Raw genomic sequence first — 21,907 nt, forward strand, 5'->3', positions numbered from 1 at the left:
GATTTATATTCCATATTGACGTTCCCGAGAACCTTTTTTTTTTTTTTTAAATGGAAACCATTTTACCCAAAGCTAGAAAAATAGTTCAAATTTAATTCATTTGATGATAAAGTTAACATTGTATCGCAAATAAATCATGTTATTATTGGTTCTAATAAGTTTTTTTTGCGGAACAAATTTAATTCAAAGGCCATATATATCATTATCTATACATAATAAATACATTCCTTGTCTCCATTGAACAAATATAGAACTCTGTACAAACTATAATACAAAAGATTACATTGTTTACACTTAGCACAAACATTCCACACCAGCTTCCAATATTATTCCTGAACCAAAATATAATATTATCATTCAAAATAACTTGTTAAATATTTTGCTTCAATTACCATATCCCTAGATCAAATGATGGAGAACCTTGATGCCCACCATTCTGCACGTTTGGTTGAGCATTTATCTCTTGCTTCTCCATTGATGGTTCGGACTTGTTCTTGAGAAGCATGGTAGCTTGCGCCTCCACGGCATCAAGATCTAGACTTGCATAAAATTGATCATCATCATCATAATCATCAAAGTCATTATCATTCCCAGTGACTTTGTTCACTTGAGGCAGCTGAGAAGCATTACTTAACTCTTTGCCTCCAACCTCAGATTGGAATTCTTGCTCCAAGTTAATTGCAGGAATAGACTCCAACTGGAAGAAACTCAACTTTCGCTTTCTGCTTTGCAGAGTCTGATTTTCTACTTCTGAATCATAAGATCTGCGCGGCATGGATACTGAGGAGATCCTCTCTTCCATATTATTTGCTGCAGTCTGATTTATGGACTCGGGCTGAGGTACCTGGAGAGAATACAATGTCTTGTCTGAGGAACACCCACTTCCGGGATCTTTGCTTGTGGAAGCTACACAGTCAGGACTGAAAGCAGAACAAGTCATTTGCTCCACCATTGGTGATTGGCTTAGCAAAGAACGCCTACAATAACAGAGTAATTAGTTCATTAAGGCCTGACCTTGGCAAAACCCCAAACAATGAATACAAGAGGAATAAAAGGAGATGACCTTTTAAAGGGTATTACAAATTTATGGATAGATTTGTAATGTTCTTACAAGTGAAAATAAATACTGGATTCGTGATTGGGAAACTAGCTAACAGTGTAAAGTAGGAAAGAAAATCATAATATTTGTTTGAAGAAAAAACTAAAGAAATCACCTTCAACCTGGTGTCAACTTTAAACAATCTTGGTGGCTTGCTTTCTACATCTATTCGGATCTAATGCCAGTTTCTATTATATCATTTCAGTTCATATAGCTAATAATTTTCTCTAATAATGTATAAAAGATGCAGATTTAGGCCTTCATCTGACTGTAGCAACCTGATGGGGAGTTTAAGATGATTGCAGAAATAACTAGAAGGAAAATGTGAGCAACCTGTAAACTGCCATCATATCAACTCTACCAGATTCAATCTGGGTACTGCCTGCCGTAGGGTTTATCCTGTCATCGATGAAACTATCATCATATGAATCACTCTCATCATCAGTTTCTTCAGTAGAGACTTCAGCTTCTGTCGACACCCTGAGGCAAAGATTAATAGATATATGAAATACTAATTAACCAACCATAATGGGAGACGTATAATATGCCCACTCAAGTAGCTTTCCGTTATGGAACTTAATTGTCATCTTTTATCAGTTGGAATTCCGTAGTATAATAATGTGAAAGAACAAATTAATGCATGGAAGCCTTTTCTTTGGTGGGTCAATAATTAGCAACTGTTCCCCTCCTTTTTCCTAGATAATAAAAAACAGGGGAGAAAGGCACTTACTCAGCTTCCTCATCAATGAACGTTCTGACACCATTCCCTGGCTTCTTTTTACCTGAAAACAACAATATGAAACAGGCAACAACCCGTATACAAGTTCTTTTTCTTGGCATTCTGTAACTTGCTTGAAAGCATAAGATAAAACTACAATCTGGGGAAAAGCAGAAACAAACATGTCATGTACGACATAGGTTACCTCTACCAGACTTTGTTTGAATAGGATTGGCACCAGATAATGATTTGGCACGGTTTGCTAGAGAGACAAGAGAACTTTTCTTCATGATTTTTGAGCTCCTATCCTTTCCACAATTCCCAACTTTGCGCAACCTTTTAAACACCTGTACTGGCTCAACTGTCTCTGCTTTTTCTCCAGAACTTAAGTGCCAACTTTTACTACCACAGCTGTTTGTAAGGTTTGCCAAGGGACTTTTCACTTCCACCACAAGTGGAGAAATAGGGCTACATCTTGTACTAGAAACAGGGTTCATCTTAGGTATCATTTCATCTTTCATGATTGAGACTTTTCTTCCATGGGAGCTATTTTCCAGATTGCCCCTATCACTTTCCACTGGACTTGAAGATCTCAAAATCAGTTCAGTGCACAACTTCGGAGATGATGCTTGGTCTGGAATAAAGGACTCGTTTCTTCTTTCCTGCTTTAAAAGCCCTGCAAAATCTATGTTTATCAAGCTAGAATTAGTTTCTCTACAAATTTCAGAGCATATTAGCCTGTAAGGACTACTGACCACTATCAGCTATAGGAGACTCTGGAACAACTCCTGATTTGATCAAATTAGTTAGACGGGGACTAAGTTCAGTATCTCTGAGATCAATATTAGCTTCATCAGCCATTTCACAAGTGCCATCTGGAGTCTCAGGAATCTTTTCGACTTCATTTAGCATTCTCTCTTTCTCGAAATCAGTTTCACAAAATCTAGGTGTAGATAAAGTATCAAGTTCTATACTTTTTTTCTGACACACAGTAATGTTTTGAACAGCTTCAGTTTGCATGATTTCATCTAAAGTCTTCACACTCCTAGCCTCTTGCTTCAAAGAATTTAGCAACTCATTTGTAATTTTACTAGCATGCTTAGAATGCATTACATCTTCCCAATAAAGCGAAGGAACAGACAAAATTAGGACCTTTCCACAAGCATCAACAGATACAAAATCAGAATCAAATACGAAGGAATGTGCTTGGGGACTTCCGCATCCAGAATCTCTACCATGCTTCTCCTTCATTCTTGAAGTCCTCAAAGGTGATTCTGCAGAATTCGTTAGTCCTAACTGAGAATTGGCAGCTTGAGAATTATCCAAAGCTGGAAAATCTGGAATAATGGTTAACCGTAAAACTTTAGCTGATGAAATTATTGATAACTGGTGTAGCTGTCATAAAAGTGGATTAGAACAGACAAGCAACCAACATGTAAGGCAAAGAGAAAAGGTTGATTGATATTAATACCAAGAAGTTATCTAAATGACAACTGGTTGGAAATATAGTCCATTATCATCTGGATGTTCTAACTATAGAATCAAATATGGAGGAAGACTACATGGGTTTTAACCTTGATTTATCATTTATGGCCTTTACATGAAAAATGGTAGATGATATTACCTAAATTCTAACAGACAAATTTGTCAAGAAAGCCTTTCAAGCTGCTAGATGATATTACCTTTGGTAGGACTGTCATGTTGTTCAACAATGCCAGCTACAGAGTGATCAGCTGAAGAGACTTCATCCTGAATCCATTAGATAAATATATAAGCAAGATTGAAGTTAAATTGAAATGAAAACATTTTGAGAACAAAGTTCAAGTGTGAACCTCAACAAAGAAATTCCCATTGCCTCCTGGAAAGGTTAAGCCATGCAAATGTTGCATGGAATCGATCAGCATCTCTGTTCTACAAGAATGCATTACTTTACATACTTTGGAGGGAAATGCTTGGACGCTAGGGAAGGCAATAAGAGAAGGTCTCCAAGTGCTCTCACTGGTAGGATGGAAATACTTGGCAATTAAATCAGTCTCTGCAAGAGTTAGTTTTTCTCTAAAAGGAGGTGTCTCCATAACATGATCATCTTTCAATTTCTTTCCACGAGGAACAAATTGTTCAATTGAGAGCTCTACAAATTGGACTTCTGGTTTGAAAATGTGAGGAATCTAGAGATGGAAGGTAAAAGTATAAAAGGGTCATAAGATAACAGTTGGAGCAACAAGAAACATGACCAACTGATTTTAGATAGATCTCACCATCCTCGGACTGGAATGGAAACTGAAGCTATTCATTCCACCATTTCGCATATGCTTATTTATAGACCGGCTGCTGGCTTGCTTTCGCATGTAACCCTTCAACTCTGACCCTTGACAAGCTAGAACTAGTGTGATTTGTAAGGAAACACCTGAATTATAAGCATTCACATTCTCATATTGGGGAAACTAGCAGAGGAGGATTAGAGCCATAAAATCGCAAAGTAGAAAGAGGTTTTTTTTGCTGCATCATGAAAACCAAATGGCAGTAGGTTGATGAACCCAAATTTAGTATAAGACCACAAGAAACCCAGTATTTTAAGAGATATGGAATAACATCACTTAACACTTCCCCTCACGTGTAGCTGAAGGGCCTACATGTGGAAAACCTCCCCAAGGGTCGTCAAACTCACTTAGGTTAGGCAAGAAGAACAACATAACAGAACTTGCGCTCTAATATCATACTAAGCATCCTACCCAAAACCAATTAATAATAGATGGAATGTCTCAACTTTTATATAAGACCACAGAAAACTCAATGCTTACAAGTTGTGGGATAATAGTACTTAACATTTCCCCTCAGATATAGCACACAGGGCTTACACATAAACAACCTCACCAAGAGTTAAGTTAAGCATAATTAGACCTAGGCTCTGATATTATGTTAAGCATCCAACCTAAACCAATTGGCAATAGGTAAAATAAAAGTGCCTAACTTCAATATAAAGCTATAAGAAACCCAATACCAAACAAATGTGAGAAAACACTGCTTAACACTCATAAACCACCCACTTTTTAACATGCATCATAAAACAAAAAAGGATATCAACTCGTCCATCATGCTTCCTTCCAGTTCTCCCCATCCGTTGTATCATCCTCAAAGGTGAAACATTTGCATCAAAACATATTACAAGATCGACTTCCATGATATCCAGGCCTTCTTCTCCAATTGATGTGGCAACAATAACATTGTAGCCACCAGCTCGAAATTTCTGTCATCGAACATGATAAGCCAATTAATCTAAATGAGAAAAACAGCCAAAAAAATTACTAAAGCTAACATAATTACCTCCAGAACTGCCTGTTGAACTTTTTGAGACTGGCCTTTCAATGCTTTCCCTGTAAAAGACTATGGTTAGCATCTAGTTCGAGCTTTAAGGTGTCCAACATAAAACCAATATTACACTTGAAGATATTACACATTGATTCAATGAACACTGAATGACTTGAATTTAATGTTGAAACAAACCTCAAAATTAACAAATACCATTTAACATCAATTCAGCCATTACATAAAAAATTTTGCACCCTGAACTAAATGCTTCCAGTGATTCTAAAATGTAGGATTTATACTTAAACAATAAGCATACTCAATTCAAGAAGGTTAACAGAACAAAAAACCTGAGCTTAGGCTAGCAACAAATAACGTCGGCCATGATAATTACAATACAACATCCAACATAGAACAATTTGCAGCAAGTGGAGAGAATGAGTTTAATATTAGGCTGAAACAAACCTCAAAATTAACCAATACCATTTAACATGGATTCAAGCATTACATAAAAAAATTTGCATCTTGTGCTAAATGCTTCCAATGCTTCTTGAAATGTTAAATTTATACTTAAACAATAATGTTTCTTGTGGATAAGCATATTCAATTGGAAAAGGTTAACAGAACAGCAAACCTGAGCTTTGACCAATAAATTCAGTTGCTTTGACTAAATCTCGAATACTTTCTAATGCATTCATTATGTCCCTGAAAGCAATTTTAGTTAATATCAAGGAATGGTAAGATATTAGACATTGAAAGTGTCACAAACAAGAAGAATATGAAAATTGTTTTCCACCTAACACTTCCTCTAAAATTTGAGAAGATAATCACCCTGGAGTTTTGTGGATCCCTTGTTTCTGCAACATATACAGTAAAATATATAATAATAATTAAAAGAGAGAGGGAGAGAGAGAACTTAAATTGTGTGCTAGATATATGATTAAAAAGCTTCAGTCAGAAAAAAAAACTTTTTATGGACCAAATATAGGTGATAAATCTCATCCACATGCAAAAGTCAATTTATACAATCAACAGTAAAATCTTCAAAAACCCTAACCATTATAGTAGAAGGGATATAGGAGGCTGAATGCATTAGTACATATTTCTCCATTCTGAAATTCCTAATAGGGTAACTATCAAATGGCAAAGATAATTATAAAGCTACTTGAAACAGGAATCAACCAAAAAGTGCTAGATTTCCCTTCATCATGACAAGTTGATCCGGTAGTTGGTAGCAAGACTGAGAACCAAAGACTTTAAACTAGGTGCTTAATAATTCTATATTCTTAAAGCTAGAAGATGCTCTTTGCAACAAATGCAAGAACTACGTACCAAAAAGAAAATACAAGATCTGACCTTCAAAATCACAAGGTTAACAGGCTATAGTTTCTTACCAGTTATGGGAGACAAAATTTGTTTCTTTCGTATATGCAATTTCAGTATTAGCAATTCAGATTTACAGTTTCTGCACATCTACATCATAGGGCTAAGTTTAGATTATTCTCAAACTTCGAATTTGTTTTCAGAGTCCAAGATGGTTATTCACTTGTCTGCCACTTGGTTTCCAATCCAGAATCCTCATCTTTGTAGGTTAAAAGCAGTCTACGATCTTTGTTTGTCTTAATTTTCTTGATAAAAAAAAGAAAAAGAAACTATGCCTATTTAGGTTTATGGACTGGAGGCACAGATGCCTGGCACTCCTCTCCATTGACTTGTGTCTCTTTCTATGGTTTTCCTGGTTAATCGTTAGTGGCAGAAGGACAAAGCCCAAAAGATTCTTTCTAATGTTGAAAAAATTCCGGAAAACTTATCCTTAGATCCCATTACCCTCCTTTAGCTAGGATCTCAATTCAATTTAACTCTAATTTATACCTACCGTAAATACCTAGATAATACTAGCCAACCATAAACCAAAAGCAGGCAGACTTCTAATGACTGACCTACCTAAACCTTTCACCTCCTTTTCTACTGCTCATTTCCTATCACAGAGTTGAGATAACAAAAAATAAAACATTTATGTGAACCATCAAGTATCAAAATGAGTCAAAGCTTAAGTATTTATGATCAATTTGACAAGTATAAAAGATCTTACAAGTCTTGCAAGCCACAACAAACTACAATTTGTTTTGCAAAGCTTCACTATACATAAAAGACTATGTACATAAAAGGACTCCAAATTATCAGTCATTCAAAATTCTAGTTTCTAGCATCCCTGTCTTAGTAGCTTCTATTCAGAAGGAGAGGCAGATAAAAACCACCACATGCAGGATTATTATTTAAATTGAAGATGACATACGGAAATGGTTAATCAATACTTCTAACAGTTTCGACAATTTTGGACTTGGTGCACCATGAGACAAACTCCGTTGCATTAAAAGCTTTGCATTCATTAGATCTTCATTTTTACTCATCAGTCTTGAAAAGGGCCTGCAACAACATCTTAAAACTTTGAAGACATTCAGGTTAACATAAAAAATAGTGGACATAATAGTAGATTCAATCATATATCACATGTGCTTGCGGTTGTCTATTCGCATCCAGTCATCTGTGCCTCCATGGTTCAACTCCAATAGCAATTAGCAGAAATATAACAAATCACCATTAGATTTCTGCTATCTACCGGTCACTAATGTTGCTTCTGGCATTTCAATTTATAAGAATAAATAAAAGAAACACTAAAAGGTTAATTCTTAAAATACAGTTCATATCATCTGCCTGCAACTCCTACATACCTGTAGTTATCTTAAAAAGATTACAAATACTAATCAGAAAGTAATTTTTGTTTCAAAAAGAAACAGATGACATTCATTTAGTATCGAATACTAGTTTTTCCTAACTTCAGAAGCATTTTACTAAATAGAATACAGTATAAAAAGTTCAAGACTGATCCCCTGTGGCTGTGAGTAAAATATGCACAATAATTCTTCACATTGTGAAACAAAAGTGGTCAAACACATACCCTTGTCGCAACTTTTCCTCCAGCATCTCATATGCTGGTCTTATTCCATGGCTTGAAAGTAGCTTCCTAATGTGGTAAAGTGTAATAAGAACTGCAAAATATGCTTCAACTTCTCCATGCTTAACGTGTGGAAGATCTAGGGGAGGAGCTTGACGAAATTTATCCCTTGAACTAAGTAAATCGACCGGGCTTAACTATCAAATGGAAATGGAAATGTAAGTAAGAACAACAGGACCACCCCACTGTGGTAATTGAAAATCAGAGTCATTTCAATGTAACTTTTGAAGTTTATAAATTACAACCATATAAGGTTCAAAAAATCAACCTCGTTGTTCTAGCATTCCTGAGAATTAATTAATAGATATAGACAATGAGCTTTTAAATTTAGGAAAGAATAGAAATTGCAGAAAATTCTCAAAATTATATCCGAGCAATGCAATAAAAAGAATCCAACCATATTCTTGTAATACTCAAGTCCTAGAAAGATACTTTCAAATCTGAGAACCATAGATGTTTTAAGAAATTATTTAGCATCAACTATTTTGCCTTGCTTCTTCTCCCAAATTGTTTCTTAAGAAATGCTACCACATAAAGTGAATAATGAACTTTTTTATATTAGATTAAATTTTCATAGCAATGCAGTTATTGCCTTTTTTTCCCATTTAGCAGCACGCCAAAAGATTCTAAAGTTCTAACAGGCAACAAGTACACCCATGAAAAGGCTTAGACTTAAAAGCTGAATAAGCTAAGATGCAGAAATGATGAATTTTCAGAAAGAACCAAGAATTATAACATATGTAGAACCATACAGTCTGATAGTCCCTGTTCTGAATAAGTCCATTTGCATGAAGCTTGGCCACATAAGGACGAATTATTTCTAACAATTTATTATTCACATCAGAAGCATCTTGCCCCAGTGGAACCTGGAAATATTGCAAGGAATATGTTACTTTGATTAGAAATAACAAACAACAAATTTCAAAAGAGAAAAACTTGTGGATACCTCAATCAATTCTATCTTTCTATTGTGAATATATGGACTAACATCATGGTCATGTTCATTGCGATACTCAAGGGTTGATATATATAAGTTGTCAATTATTTGCTGGATAGCAGGCTGCTTCGCTGAATAATGGCAACCAATGTAAGCATTAAGGTTACATGACAATTTCAAAACACAATGAGAAGACAATTGTAACTTACATCCTGGTGTTGCAGTCAAAGCTAATATTCTCAGCTGCACTGGCATTGACATTAACTACAAATTTAGGGTAACACTAGCACCTTTAATAACTTGCTCCATAAATGTTGCCGCCAACAGCATGCTCAAAATAAAAGGGAAAAATAAAAGTTTGAAAGACTAAAAGAAATGTGGAAACTACCTCGCGAACTGCCACACAATAGGAATAATTTCCCATTGCTCGATGAGCCTCATCAATCACCAAACACACAAGGTACTTTGACAAACATGTGCCTGCAACAAGTTACTTGATGAGAAAAATCCAGCAAAAGAACGTATGAGAAGGACCTTAAGCAGAATGGTAGAAGTAAAAAAAAAATCATAAGTCAGCCAGTCAGCTGTCTTCCATCCATCAATAACATGCAGTGAAAATTACTTTAGAGAATCACCAGATTGAATGTCTTTCTCCAAAACTTGTGGGGTAACAAAGAAAACTCTTTTAGTCTTCCAAAAGTTCGCTCTTTTTGATGGACATATCTGACCTGTCATATCAATTGTCCATTCCTGCAATCAGATTGATCCAAATCTTCTCAAAACATGTAATAATTGTGAAACTGCAAAAGAAAAAAAGACAAATTCCTTGCATTCATAAGGGAGAAAAGAAATGTTGTCTTACTTGTGGAATTCCAACAATATTATGGCATGCCTCTATTTGCTGCATGACAAGTGGTCGAGAAGGAGCAGCAAAGACTATCTTCCCTGTCAAAGAAAATAAAATAGCCATCATAGTTCAAGGACATATCAAGTTACATTTGTAAAACTAATTGAATAAAAGTTATACATTTACATTAGATAATATATAGGAAATAGGAACCTAAATTTCTAATTTAACTAGTTATCCATTCTTAACTATCATTAAAATGGAACATCAACCATATAGTGATGAAGCAAAAAAAAAATGAAAAAAAGATGAATTTTCTTTTGCATTGTAAAAAGGGATCGAGAAAACAAATAATTCACAAGCCCATACTAGACCAGAGAAAATTTTGTACTAGAAATGTGTCTACAGCTATCAGAAACCAGTTACATGTAAAATCGCCAACAGTTGTGCATGATAAAAAAGAAAGGAGAGCCAACCAAACATTGGGAACCTCTACTGTTCTTTTTATGAGAATTTATAAGAAATAAGAATATAAAAACCTAATGACATAGGAGCTACTACTATTATGTTATTTTATTATTTCAGTCTTCTTTGTTAATTGGTAGACAAAAGGATAGATGGCTAGGATTATAAATGATCTTACTCCTTTTTTCAGCCTTAATTCTATTCATTTACTGTTGTTTTTCTCTAAACCACACTAACTTGGTATCAGAGCCAACTTGATCCTACGATTTGTGGTAGGTTTTGCTTTTAGGCATGGTTGGACGTGAGAAAGCTACAAGAAGAAACCCAAAAAGAAAAATGAATATGTTGGGATGCAATGTGCAATCGAAATTCTCATATGCAATTTATGCTAGACCACAACAAGAACAAATTTGAGCCCAGGTGGAGATTTCAAGAGGTGCCGACAACCAGTTTGACATAGAAGAAGTGAAAGAGAAAAAAACAAAATTGGCTACAATGCAATGTGCTATTGAAGAATTCATACAACATCCAATAACACGTTTTGCAACAGACAAGGAGCTTGTTACTCTATTTATCTAAGAGATAGATATCAGCCTCAAAAATTATTCAACCACTAAAGCATAAATGAATCATGAAAGATTTGAGTAATAGAGCTATAGGAATGCTCATGAAAAAAACTTTTACCTTCAGGAAACCATCTGAAATAGTTATAAATTATAACTGCCGCAATAAGTGTTTTTCCAAGGCCTGTTGGCAATGCCACCAACGTATTTGAAAATAGTGCTGTCTTGGTTATGGCAAATTGATAGTCACGAAGAGGGACATTAACTGCACTAACAATAAAGGAGAGATGGTAACTAAGAATTCTTAATGAATGCTAAAAAACAGAGTCTCGAAAGACACTTCAAAATTAGGGCATTTAGAAAATCAAAAATATCTTCAAAAAAGGGAAGTAGAAAAATACTTTAAATTTTGATTTTTTTTTTTTCAAATTATTAGTGATTAAAAGATATACACTATCTTGTTTCCGCTAAAGCTTTCTAGTTGATCAAACAGAACAGAGGATTGATGTAAATATAAAAAGAAAAAACATTCTTTATGAAGAGGTAAACCTTATTCAGTTCAACACACAAACGAAACTTGGTCCTTTCCAACGAAGTTTGAAGTGCCTCTTAAAGGACCATGGGAAGCATAACAACTAGAAAATTTAAGAAGTAATGCAATAATAAAGGAAAAGAAAAAAAGAAAAATTTTCTATTGTCTGTACCCTTTTTCTAGCAACAAAGTAACTGGCATTGCTAACATCAACCTACCTATTTGACCAAATAGTAAATGAGAAAAAAATGGGCAATTACTATTTTTTATGTTTCCTAAAGGTGGCTTACAATAGAATTTGACTCGTAGGAGTTGTACCATACATGAAGCAGTACCAAAGCACAGAAAATATAGTACGCATATACTTGGGTATTGATTACTGGAGTCCGAGTTTTGGAGTTTGGAATGCTGGGAAACTCAACCCTTTATCCTCATTATATACTTGTTATTTCAACACTATCATTAATCCGGCAAACAGGACACAACCCACTAGGACCATTATAGCAATACTGAATTAATAATAGTTAGACTTAGATCAGTCTTTAAAGAAATCTTATAAATTGCTTCAGCAATCAGTACAGATGAATATGGATTTCTTTTGTGCAAAAGAGTTGACAAGTCACCACATATCCCCCTATGCGATTGCAAGTGCACCAACATCAAACTAACATATGTGGTAATACATAGTAGATTTAAGGAATTGATACTAAAAGTGTTAATATTTACCCAAACAATTGGAAACAGGGGGGAAAAAGTATGCTAGCCAAGTTACTTCATCGAGATGCAATAAAATCATTCATATTTTAGTAGATTCCTGACTAGCAATACTTTCTAAAGCACCAAAGAAATATATAAATTATATTTATATATACATAGGTGTATCATATGTAAGGAACTAATGATAAAAACTGTCTAATCTGATACCTAGTTTACCAAATGGTTCAGCAACAACCACCCAAAAGAATCAAAATTTGGTTGTCAAAAGACCCAGTTACCCAACACACACATAAAAAACAATAGAGCAAGGAAGGAAACAAGCGTGTTACGGAAGCTGCAACGGGGGGGAGGGAAGTAATAAATAAAAACCTGGGTAGATCCAAGTTTTAGCTGCCTCAGCATCAATCTGAACGAATGACACCTCCTCAGCCTCAGCCTCAGCCTCAACATCAACCGTCCGATGATTATCAGGAGGCCGGGGTCCCAGCTTCCCAATAAATCTGTCGAGCGTGGATTGCCTTGAAGAGTTTTTCTTAGAAATATGGGGTAAAGGAGGATGAGCAGCAAAATGGGAAGAAGAAGAAGAAGAATTTCTGGTTTCACATGCCTTGTCAATTTCTCTAACCGCTGCTTCCCAATCAAACTCCTAAGTTAAAAATTAAAACAAATCAATACCCACCAAAATGAAATATACAAAAATTACTAATACAACTGCAAGACTGAAAGAGAGTAACAATTAGATTACGTCTTGGCCGTCGCCGTCGCCGTCGTCATCGATGATATGGAGAGGAATGTTTGAGGCCATTGCCACTACAATGAGGCTCTGCTTAAACCCTTGGAGAACTCAGAAATCAAAAAGAAGATGAAGAGTTCGGCTTCGGCTTTGGCGGCAAAACTTTGAAGGGCTTTTCGGGTTTCGCCCGAACAGAAGAAGTTCTGCACACGCTACAGTCTCTTGGCCCGACCCATTTGCTCACGCCTCTGGACCTTTAAACAAATAATAATAAACTAAGGTAAAGCACATCCTATGTGACTTTAAAATAGGGCTGTTCTAATTTTAATTTTTTAATTTTTTATTAATTTAGTCACTTTAATTAAGATAATTACTTGAATTAATCATTATTGTTAAAAAAAATTACATAATATTTTTTTATTTTTAACTAAAACTAAAAATATTTCTATAATTAACTAAAATAATTGTATGCAAGACAATAGATGTGAAATTTCCCATAGTCTCGAAGTCAAATTCTTTGGTTTATAGTAGAAAAAGATGCGTTCTTTTCTAAGTTGTTTTACACTTTCCAATGTTCAGAGTCCATTCTTGAGTCTTAACAGAAAGTTTTATAAATAAAGACATATATTTTACATGTGGGAAGGCTTAATTTTGGTCCACTTCTTATGTAATATTTGTATGCATGAGAGATCACAATGTGTAGATAACAATAACACAAGTTAAACTACAAACTTGTGTCTGTTTTTTTGGTTAGGAACACAGCTTTTGTCTATTGTTTGCTCTACCACTGAACTTTGTGGTTGTCGGCATCAGGAAAAATGAAAGTGCTGAAAAGGGGAAAATAAGTTGAGACTTACATACATAACATTTTCCTTGTTCTTTAATTAGCTATGAAATTTCCTTTTGTGTTGAAATTATTGAAGTAATAATCTCTGATAATTCAAAGTAGACTTCCGTTGTTTGATTTCATTTCACAGGCAAATGTACATTAATTTCATGAGATCCTTTATAAACAAACAATAGCTCCTTCACCATTTGTACATCAATGTTTCTTTCTAATTTTGTAGAATTTATGCGTCTGTACATCAATGCAACTATGAAATTTTCTGCCATATTCCAGTTTCTTTTAAATGAAAAATGGATGCTTCAACAATCAGACCCGATAAAGCCCAAATGCCTCAAAAAGTCGAAAACAGTGCGCAAAGTTAAAATAATGTTCCGTTGCCAGACTTATGGAGCAGGAACGACGAAGTAATGAGCCACAGAGAATGGGGAACAAGGCATAGCCCGTGGTGAGCATAAAAACAGTTTTTATGTTGCAAATAAATAAAAGGTGATTTTGGCCAATTATAGAAATGTCCTTAACTTTAGTCTATAATAATAATTGTAGGGCCCAATTTCTGCCCGGCCCGTTAAATAAATAAAAACCAAACAAAAACAAAGGCTAATGTTTCAGTCCAATTTTGTTACAAGCCCAATAACGGGCCCAATAGCTAATTCCTAACTCAGGCCCGAAATTAATGGAAAAGGAAACGTAGGAAACCCTAGCAGCAGCCTCCCCGCCTCCAGCAAAGTGCCCAGTCGCCGCAAGACTCGGAGACGACCCTCTCCACGCGCGCCGTTCGCTCCACAAACACTTGCAAGCACGAACTCAAAGAGTCCGAAAGAGAAGAAACAGTAAAAAAATAGCAATTATATTCGATTTCTTTTTCTTTTTCGGGCTATATAAAGCCGTTTTATTTTGTAAAGGGGGGAGACCAATATTGTATTGAGAGAATACTGAAATACGAAAGGAAAAAGAAAACAATTGTCGAAGGTGATCTATTTATTCTGTTTTTTACTGCTTTTTGTTTCATTTTTCTACTGGTTTTTACTGTTAAAAGATTCTAATTGATTAAAATCATTCCTCAGTTAACTTGGAAACCAACCGACCAACCAAACATCGTTACGGTACTAATCACCACATGCCCCGATCCGACCGAAATTCAAGTTTCTCAAATTTCGTAGACCAAAATTGTTTTTAAGGTGAGCCGATCACACCTCAATCAAGGATCGGTGGCGACTCCAATTTTCTTTGTTTTTTAAAGTCGACAACTAAATTTTTGTTTTCAAAAAATGTTTTCGACAATAATAATAAATGTCACATTACCAATCCATTAGTGGATTAATGAAATTTTTAACGACAATAACCAATTCAAACAATTATTTTAATTAAAATGACTAAATTGACAAAAAATTTAGAGTGATCAAAGTAGAGATAAAATTATATTAGAGTGGCCTGCAGTATAATTTACCCATAAACTAATTTACCTTACCTTCTCGATAGTTAAATCTCCCTTTAATTGTTTGGGTAAAATAATGGGAAAATAGAAAATATAGGAGGATTTTTAAGATGAATTTTTAAGTGGTTGAATTTCCTTTTTTTTAATTCCACCTAAAATGTGATTTTCAAAATTCTCAACTATTTTATTTTTAATACAAAGATTTCACCATATAAATTTCAAAAACATTTTCTAAATTTTAATATATATTTAAAACTTTATTTTATTAAAAATTATAAATTTTACAAATCAAATGAAACCCAAATTGAATATTTTATATAATATTTATTTTTAATGTCATTATTTTTCTTTTGTAATTATTTTTTATTTTGTAAAATTCCAATAACCCAAATTTTCTTAAAAGTTATTTATCCGTATGGGTTTGAACTTTGAATTAGGAACAATTCATCAAAGTTAAAAACTCTTATTTTCATCATTTTAATTTTAAAAGTATTTTTAGTGAAAACAATTTTTATTGTTTTTTAATTTTCACACATTTTCATTTTTAAAAATTACAATCAAACACATTTTCTTCAATGTTTTCTATTTTCATTTTATTTTTCACTATTTCTCCTGTTTAAGAGATAGACTTAGTTGTCTCACAAAGTCGTCATAGTATCAAGTAAAAAAGGGCATGTTGATTCGGTGTTCTGCGACATATAGTTGGAAGAATTTATATAACCCATAATTGTCGTAATCGATCTATCCAAGAACAAGTAGGTGTGACCAATTGAGTGAGTGATTGGATCTATCAAAGGAATTAATAATTAAGTTTAAACGACCCGCTCAGTTGAGGTTGTTGATTCGAGTTGAGTCCTTCTAGTTCATAAGGTTGTCGATGTACTAAATCGTGGAAATTGATTTCAAGGTTATTCACTTGGTAAGGGTTAGTTGTTAGATTATTCCTGCAATTAATTTACACACGGAAGGACTGGTGGTCTAAGGTTGTTCCTTGATCACTATAACTAACTTATCGATTGGAGGAGAAAGATCTATTGTTCAAGATCAGTTCAAAGCCGGAATCAAAATTGTGTCTGAAGTTAGAATGTTGTCTCATCAATTTACCAATTTTAATTTCGTTCTATTTATTAGCGCATATTTATTTGTTTATTTTAATTTTACTATTTTCATATTTATCCATTTTTATTTTTCATATAGTTCAATATGTGTTGTGGGCACGAAAGTTGCTTGTTGTATATCCTGATTAAAACAAACAATAGTTTTAAATACCTCAAACCCTATAGGATTGACCCTTACTCTTATATTACTGTTTTACATTCTATTTAAGTGTGAGAATTTTTTTTAATTCAACACCCATCAATTGTATTCATTGCGCCTTAGAAGCTTCAGTTTCCAAACTTTGGACCATTAATATGTACGGAAATTGTTGAGTAATGTTTTGTTTATGTCCTTATTGATAAGAATGTTGGGATATTTATACATGTTGCCACTAGTACTATTACAGCTCATAACAGGGACCACCTACATTGTTTTACCTTTATTGCCTCCGGTGCTAACATTCTCTGCTCCTGGTACTGACATTTTGCGAGTTCCAAACCTGTTGGGCACGTGTCTACGGAGCACGCGGTCTTTTCTGCTCCTAGGGCTGATACCTGGGTGGGCTTCGTACTTGCTGGACACGTGTCATGGTGGCCTTCAGGGAATGTGGTTCTATCTTGTGACGTATGCGAACTGATACCATGGCCTTCTCTTGATTCCTGCGAGCTAGGTCTGCAACCCTATCTTGTGAGCTGTTCCCACAAACCCCCTCAGCGAACTATATCTGTGAGCTCTCTTTGTGAACTCGCCTTACTGTGAGACTCGTCCAATCCGTGGGTCGGAGGCCTAAATCTTTTCCAGGATTCGGGTTGGTGGTTACTAATGTATAACAATCTAGTCAATCAGAGAGGTGGAATACCCAGAGTAGATCTCAAATGTGGTAATGGTAAAGAAGGCAAGTGGTAAGTGGAGGATGTACATCGACCTCATAAACGTCAACAAGGTGTGCCCCAAGGACAGCTTTCCCTTACCCTCAATCGATCGTTTAGTTGACGCCTCTGCATGCCACCGACTCATGAGTTTTATCGACACTTTTTCGGGATACAATCAGATCTTCACATACTTCAACCCAATAGTGCTAACCTCAGATAGTAAGAAGCACAGGGATAAAGAGAACTCTTACGCACTCAAATTATCGTGCCATGGAAATAAACCCCCACTAATTTCGGTTGGCGTTTCCTCGAAAACGGGCACAGAAGGAGAACCCCGAAGAACAGGAGGAGGAGTATCTTTATCAACTATAATCCGTGAACTAGCCTGAGTGGCAAATGCCAAGCCCGCCACAAGAGAAGATGACGCCTGAATGACTGCAGCAACAGGGTTAACAGGATTTGTCTTTCTCTTACTACAATGTTCTAACTGCATATTGTCCTCCTCTTTCTCTCTAGGAGGATCAATACATACAGCCCCAACAGTAATCTTGCGTTTCTTACTACCACTACTTATCAAAGCATCAATATACATCACCTCATTGATTTCGAACAAGATGTTTTCAGTTTCACTTGAACTACTCCTAGAGCCCTGATCGTTTCTTGTACCAACAACAACCCTGTGATCAGTGCGAGCAGTTAACAAATTACTATCCCCCTACCACCCACTGTGTGAACTCAAGAAGAGCAAATGGACGAAGATTCATCTAGCAAAAGTTATAAAAGAAGTTCGTAGGCCCCTTCTCATAACCAGTAAAATTTGACTTAACTGATCGCAGGAGCCATAAGACCAAGTACCCCCCTCAGATAACTCACAAATTGACTGAACGACCTCCTAATTGTCACCAAACCTCCATCTATTAGGGTTAAAACCCTCCAAACAAAATCTGAAGTCATTCTTCACTGTAATGAGGGTCTCTAGAGTCAACATATGACCAACCTGAAGCCTTTAAAATTTTAAAGTAGCTTCATCCAAGGAAAGACTTCGCCTGAAATGCGCGCATGTCTTCATTAGGAGGGGACCATCTTATGGAGAGCCCGAAGTCTTCGCCAAGTATGTTGTGAACTCAGACGTACTTCCTCCGGTTCAGGCGAAGGTTCTTGCAGTGGTTTTGAATGATTGTTCACACATTCCTACAATTGAAGAAGTAGTAGAACCCCATCAAATCCCCCATGTTAGTTGATACAAATGCTGGAAAACTGTAAGCATTGGTACCACACCACGTTAGTTGCAATCGAGAAAGTTGGCTATAGCCAGCCACCAGGACAAGCTTGAAAGCTAGTTGGGAGCAAGGCAGTAGTCCTTTAGAAGGTTGCAGAAGAAGGGATATAGTGGCAAGTGAAACCTAGCCTCCAGTGTGTGAAGCAGAAGAAGAAAACTGTCTTTGGTGGTCTCACATAGCTGATGTGACCCATCCAGAATGGAGAATTCATATGCAAAGTAAGGGATTTTTATCCTCTGAATAGCCAGAACCAGTTCTAATTCCTCCGATCTGGTAGTACAGCCGTAGGTTTTCTCTGTCACTAAGATCAAAATCGATCGCTCCCAAGGCGCACAGAATGAGATGATGCGGTTACCAATTCCCCTTATCTTCACCATACTATTGATAAAAGAAAAAAAAAGAAGAGAAAAAGAAAAATAGAAATCTTAAAACCAAAGCAAGAATGTTTCTAAGGTTACTTTTATTTCATTCGTTGAGAATGCTAAGTGTGAAGGATTTAGGGCTCTAGAGGTTCTCCCCTTTTAAAGAGGGATTTCCTCTCTCGCTCTTCGACAATTCGTGTAACTAAGGAAAATCAATTATCTAGATACGAGCAAACGGAAACGGTTCAACTTTTAATGGTCAGATACGTACAACTCACCCATGCATGAAGCAGAACAATTATTATGCAATACAACTCGTAACGTACCCAACAAGTTTTAGTTAAGTTTGAATTAATGGACCTAAGAAGCGTCACTTTGTAACACTCCTTAGGCACACTAGGAGGGGGACTAGATTGTTATACATTGGTAACCATCGACCCAAATCCTAGACAGGATTTAGGCCTCCAACCTATGAATCAGACGGGTCCCGCAGCAAGGCGAGTTCGCAGGTATAGTTCGCAAGGAGAACTAACGAATACAGTTCGCTAAGTGGCCCCCGCTGAGGGGGTCCACTGGAACAACTCACAAAATAGGGTCGCAGACTTAGGTCGTGTAGGAATCCAGAGAAGGCTACAATATTAGTTCAAATACATCCAAGGGACTTATAGATAGGACCACATGCCTTGAAGGCCACCATGATATTGGGAAAACGGGTTTGGATAACACAACAGAAAATAAATTTAGGGAAAAACCAGAGTTTTAATTTTTTTTCCAAAACAAGATCTTGGTTATGATATCTAAAGTGATGAACAATTAATCAAAATTGTACCTTTTCGATTAGTCTAGGATGAGCACTTCGATCGAGTAGTCTTCTCCGCTATCTTTAAACTCACGTCTGCCGAGTGTGGACTCGCTTCAAATCTGAATATTTTTCACAAAAATTACAAGTGGGGTAATTTTGCAATTTCTTTAAACTTTTTGTTCAAGTTGTAAATAAAAAAAATATCTCTAGAAATTTTCTGGAATAATCTCTTCAGAGAATTTTCTCTCTATAACTTTCTCTTGAATTTAAGTGTGTGCAAATAATGACCTAAGGCTCTCTTTATATAGGGAGAGTTTAAAGAGTTCAACTATGATTAAACTTAATCACTTTAATATTAAATTGATTGTCTCGAGGACCTGAGGATGGAAGTTGTAATGTGATAGTCGTAATTTGGAAATTGAAATTGAAATTTGAAATAGTGTTTAATTAAAATTTTTGAAAAGGAAAATAACTTTAAAGAGTTCAACTATGATTAAACCTAATAACTTTAATATGAAATTAATTGTCTCGAGGATTTGAGGATGGAAGTTGTAATGTGATAGTCGTAATTTGGAAATTGAAATTGAAATTGAAATTTGAAAGAGTGTTTAATTAAAATTTTTGAAAAGGAAAATAACTTGAAAACTTAAAATTTTAAAACTTAAAAATTTGGAGACATGAGTTTTTGATCTCTGTATTGAGTATTTCGAGTCGTGCCTTTCATTCTAAATTTGATAGCCTTTTATAGAGGGTTGTTGTCTCTTTACATCATTTGAAAGTTGAAACGGGACATTCAATCCCTTACATCATTACATAATTACTACTTTTCAGAGAATATATTATCTGATTACAAAAATACAAACTATAGATAATATTCACTATTCATGCCAAAGAATATTTACTATTTGTCGAAACCACTTTTTTGAAATTTGAAAAATGGGTATCGATTTTGAAAATGAAAATTGGGAGTCGCCACCGATCCTTTATTGAGGTGTGATCGGCTCACCTTAAAAATGATTTTGGTCTGCGAAATTTGAGAAAACAGGTTCGGGAGTCGGTTACGCACGAGGAAGGGTTAGCACCCTCGTAACGCCCAAAATTGGTACCGAATCGATTGTTTAATGTCTTAGTGTCGAAATTTTGAAAAGATTTTAAAATACGATCCTTCGAAAAGAAAAATTGAGTAAAATGAATTGGATGATAAGACTCGTTTATTTCAAAGAAATAAATTATCGCACTCAGTAAGTTAGAGTGTAATACTTCATGTAGGTAATAATATATACTAATATGCAAAAAGTGAAATACACTAAATATATGTGGATATTTAAAATAAGTAAAGCATCTATATGTATCAATAGGTATATATAAAAAATATAAAGTTTAAAATTAAAGAATATATACATTACGTACATACATATATGTATAATAAAACTAGTTTAAAGATAATAGTAAATAATAAAGTAATGTATACATAAATAGGAAAATTGAAATATAACCCAATATGATGATAATTACAATAGTGAATAGTATAGGTTAATTTTAAAATAAGTAATATGTAAAATAAATTTAAATAAAATAATTTGAAAATAAAAAATTTTAAAATAGCATATGTAACGTGATGTATATATATTAACATATATTAAAAGTTTAAAACGGATAAATAATGGCAAATAAAACAGGATTATGAAATAATTTAAAGCATGCCATATAAAATATAAATTACATACAACATATATTTAAAATAAGGACTAGTTACAAAGAAAAATAAATGAATAAATAAATAAGGTGACACGAAATAAAGATAAATAAAAAATAAAACGAAGCATATATAAAATAGGTAAAAGAGAACCACAATAGTGCTAATGATAATAATAGTAATGACAATAAATAAATTAATAAACTGACTAATAAAAGGATTAAATCGTAATTAAAATGGAATTAGCAGGAACAAAAGAAATATTTAATAAAATGTAGGTCAAAATGCGATTAAAATAAAATTAAAAAAAATAGAATTAAAATAAATAACAAGGACTAAATTACAACGCGCGAATGACACGAGGGTCTAAAAGGGAAATAATCCCAACACCTCGAAACGTTGCATTATGAGAGGGACTAAAGTGAAACAAAAATGAAATAAGAGGTTAAATTTAAAAAGAAATAAAAGAACTGGATTGTAGCGCGCAATAACAGCGAGGGACCAATGGCGCAAATAAGCCATTTAACACATAACGCGAGGATCCTTCCCCGGGTCGGGTCACCGCGCGGGTTTGGTCTTCAA

At 34.8% G+C, this 21,907-nt stretch overlaps 1 protein-coding gene across 1 annotated transcript; it reads right to left on the reverse strand.

Annotated features, from left to right (window-relative positions):
• Nucleotides 1–237: 237 nt before the first annotated feature.
• On the reverse strand, nucleotides 238–13,164 carry LOC105782293 (DEAD-box ATP-dependent RNA helicase FANCM). Its single transcript, XM_012606958.2, has 23 exons — nucleotides 12,946–13,164; nucleotides 12,570–12,846; nucleotides 11,073–11,216; nucleotides 9,939–10,021; nucleotides 9,712–9,826; nucleotides 9,465–9,556; nucleotides 9,286–9,340; nucleotides 9,086–9,207; nucleotides 8,892–9,005; nucleotides 8,083–8,276; nucleotides 7,420–7,550; nucleotides 5,920–5,980; nucleotides 5,758–5,828; nucleotides 5,142–5,191; nucleotides 4,899–5,064; nucleotides 4,076–4,203; nucleotides 3,650–3,985; nucleotides 3,500–3,566; nucleotides 2,573–3,154; nucleotides 2,023–2,502; nucleotides 1,830–1,881; nucleotides 1,433–1,579; nucleotides 238–977 (listed from the first exon to the last, which is right to left on the reverse strand). Exons 1-23 carry the CDS (start codon nucleotides 13,003–13,005, stop codon nucleotides 389–391), a joined length of 4,116 nt encoding a protein of 1,371 aa, XP_012462412.2. The 5' UTR covers nucleotides 13,006–13,164; the 3' UTR covers nucleotides 238–388.
• Between the last annotated feature and the right edge of the window lie 8,743 nt (nucleotides 13,165–21,907).

Source organism: Gossypium raimondii, chromosome 13 (genome assembly GCF_025698545.1).
Source record: "Gossypium raimondii isolate GPD5lz chromosome 13, ASM2569854v1, whole genome shotgun sequence".
NCBI classification, from domain to species: Eukaryota; Viridiplantae; Streptophyta; class Magnoliopsida; order Malvales; family Malvaceae; genus Gossypium; species Gossypium raimondii.

What these genes read in the sequence shown, in the direction of transcription:
- LOC105782293 (XM_012606958.2), bottom strand. Translation starts at nt 13,005, where the DNA reads ATGGCCTCAAACATTCCTCTCCATATCATCGATGACGACGGCGACGGC. An exon ending in GCGACGGCGACGGCCAAGAC is followed by an intron (nt 12,847 to 12,945) that starts GTAATCTAATTG and finishes TTTTTAACTTAG; the next exon opens with GAGTTTGATTGGGAAGCAGC. An exon ending in AGAACAGGGACTATCAGACT is followed by an intron (nt 8,277 to 8,891) that starts GTATGGTTCTAC and finishes TCCATTTGATAG; the next exon opens with TTAAGCCCGGTCGATTTACT.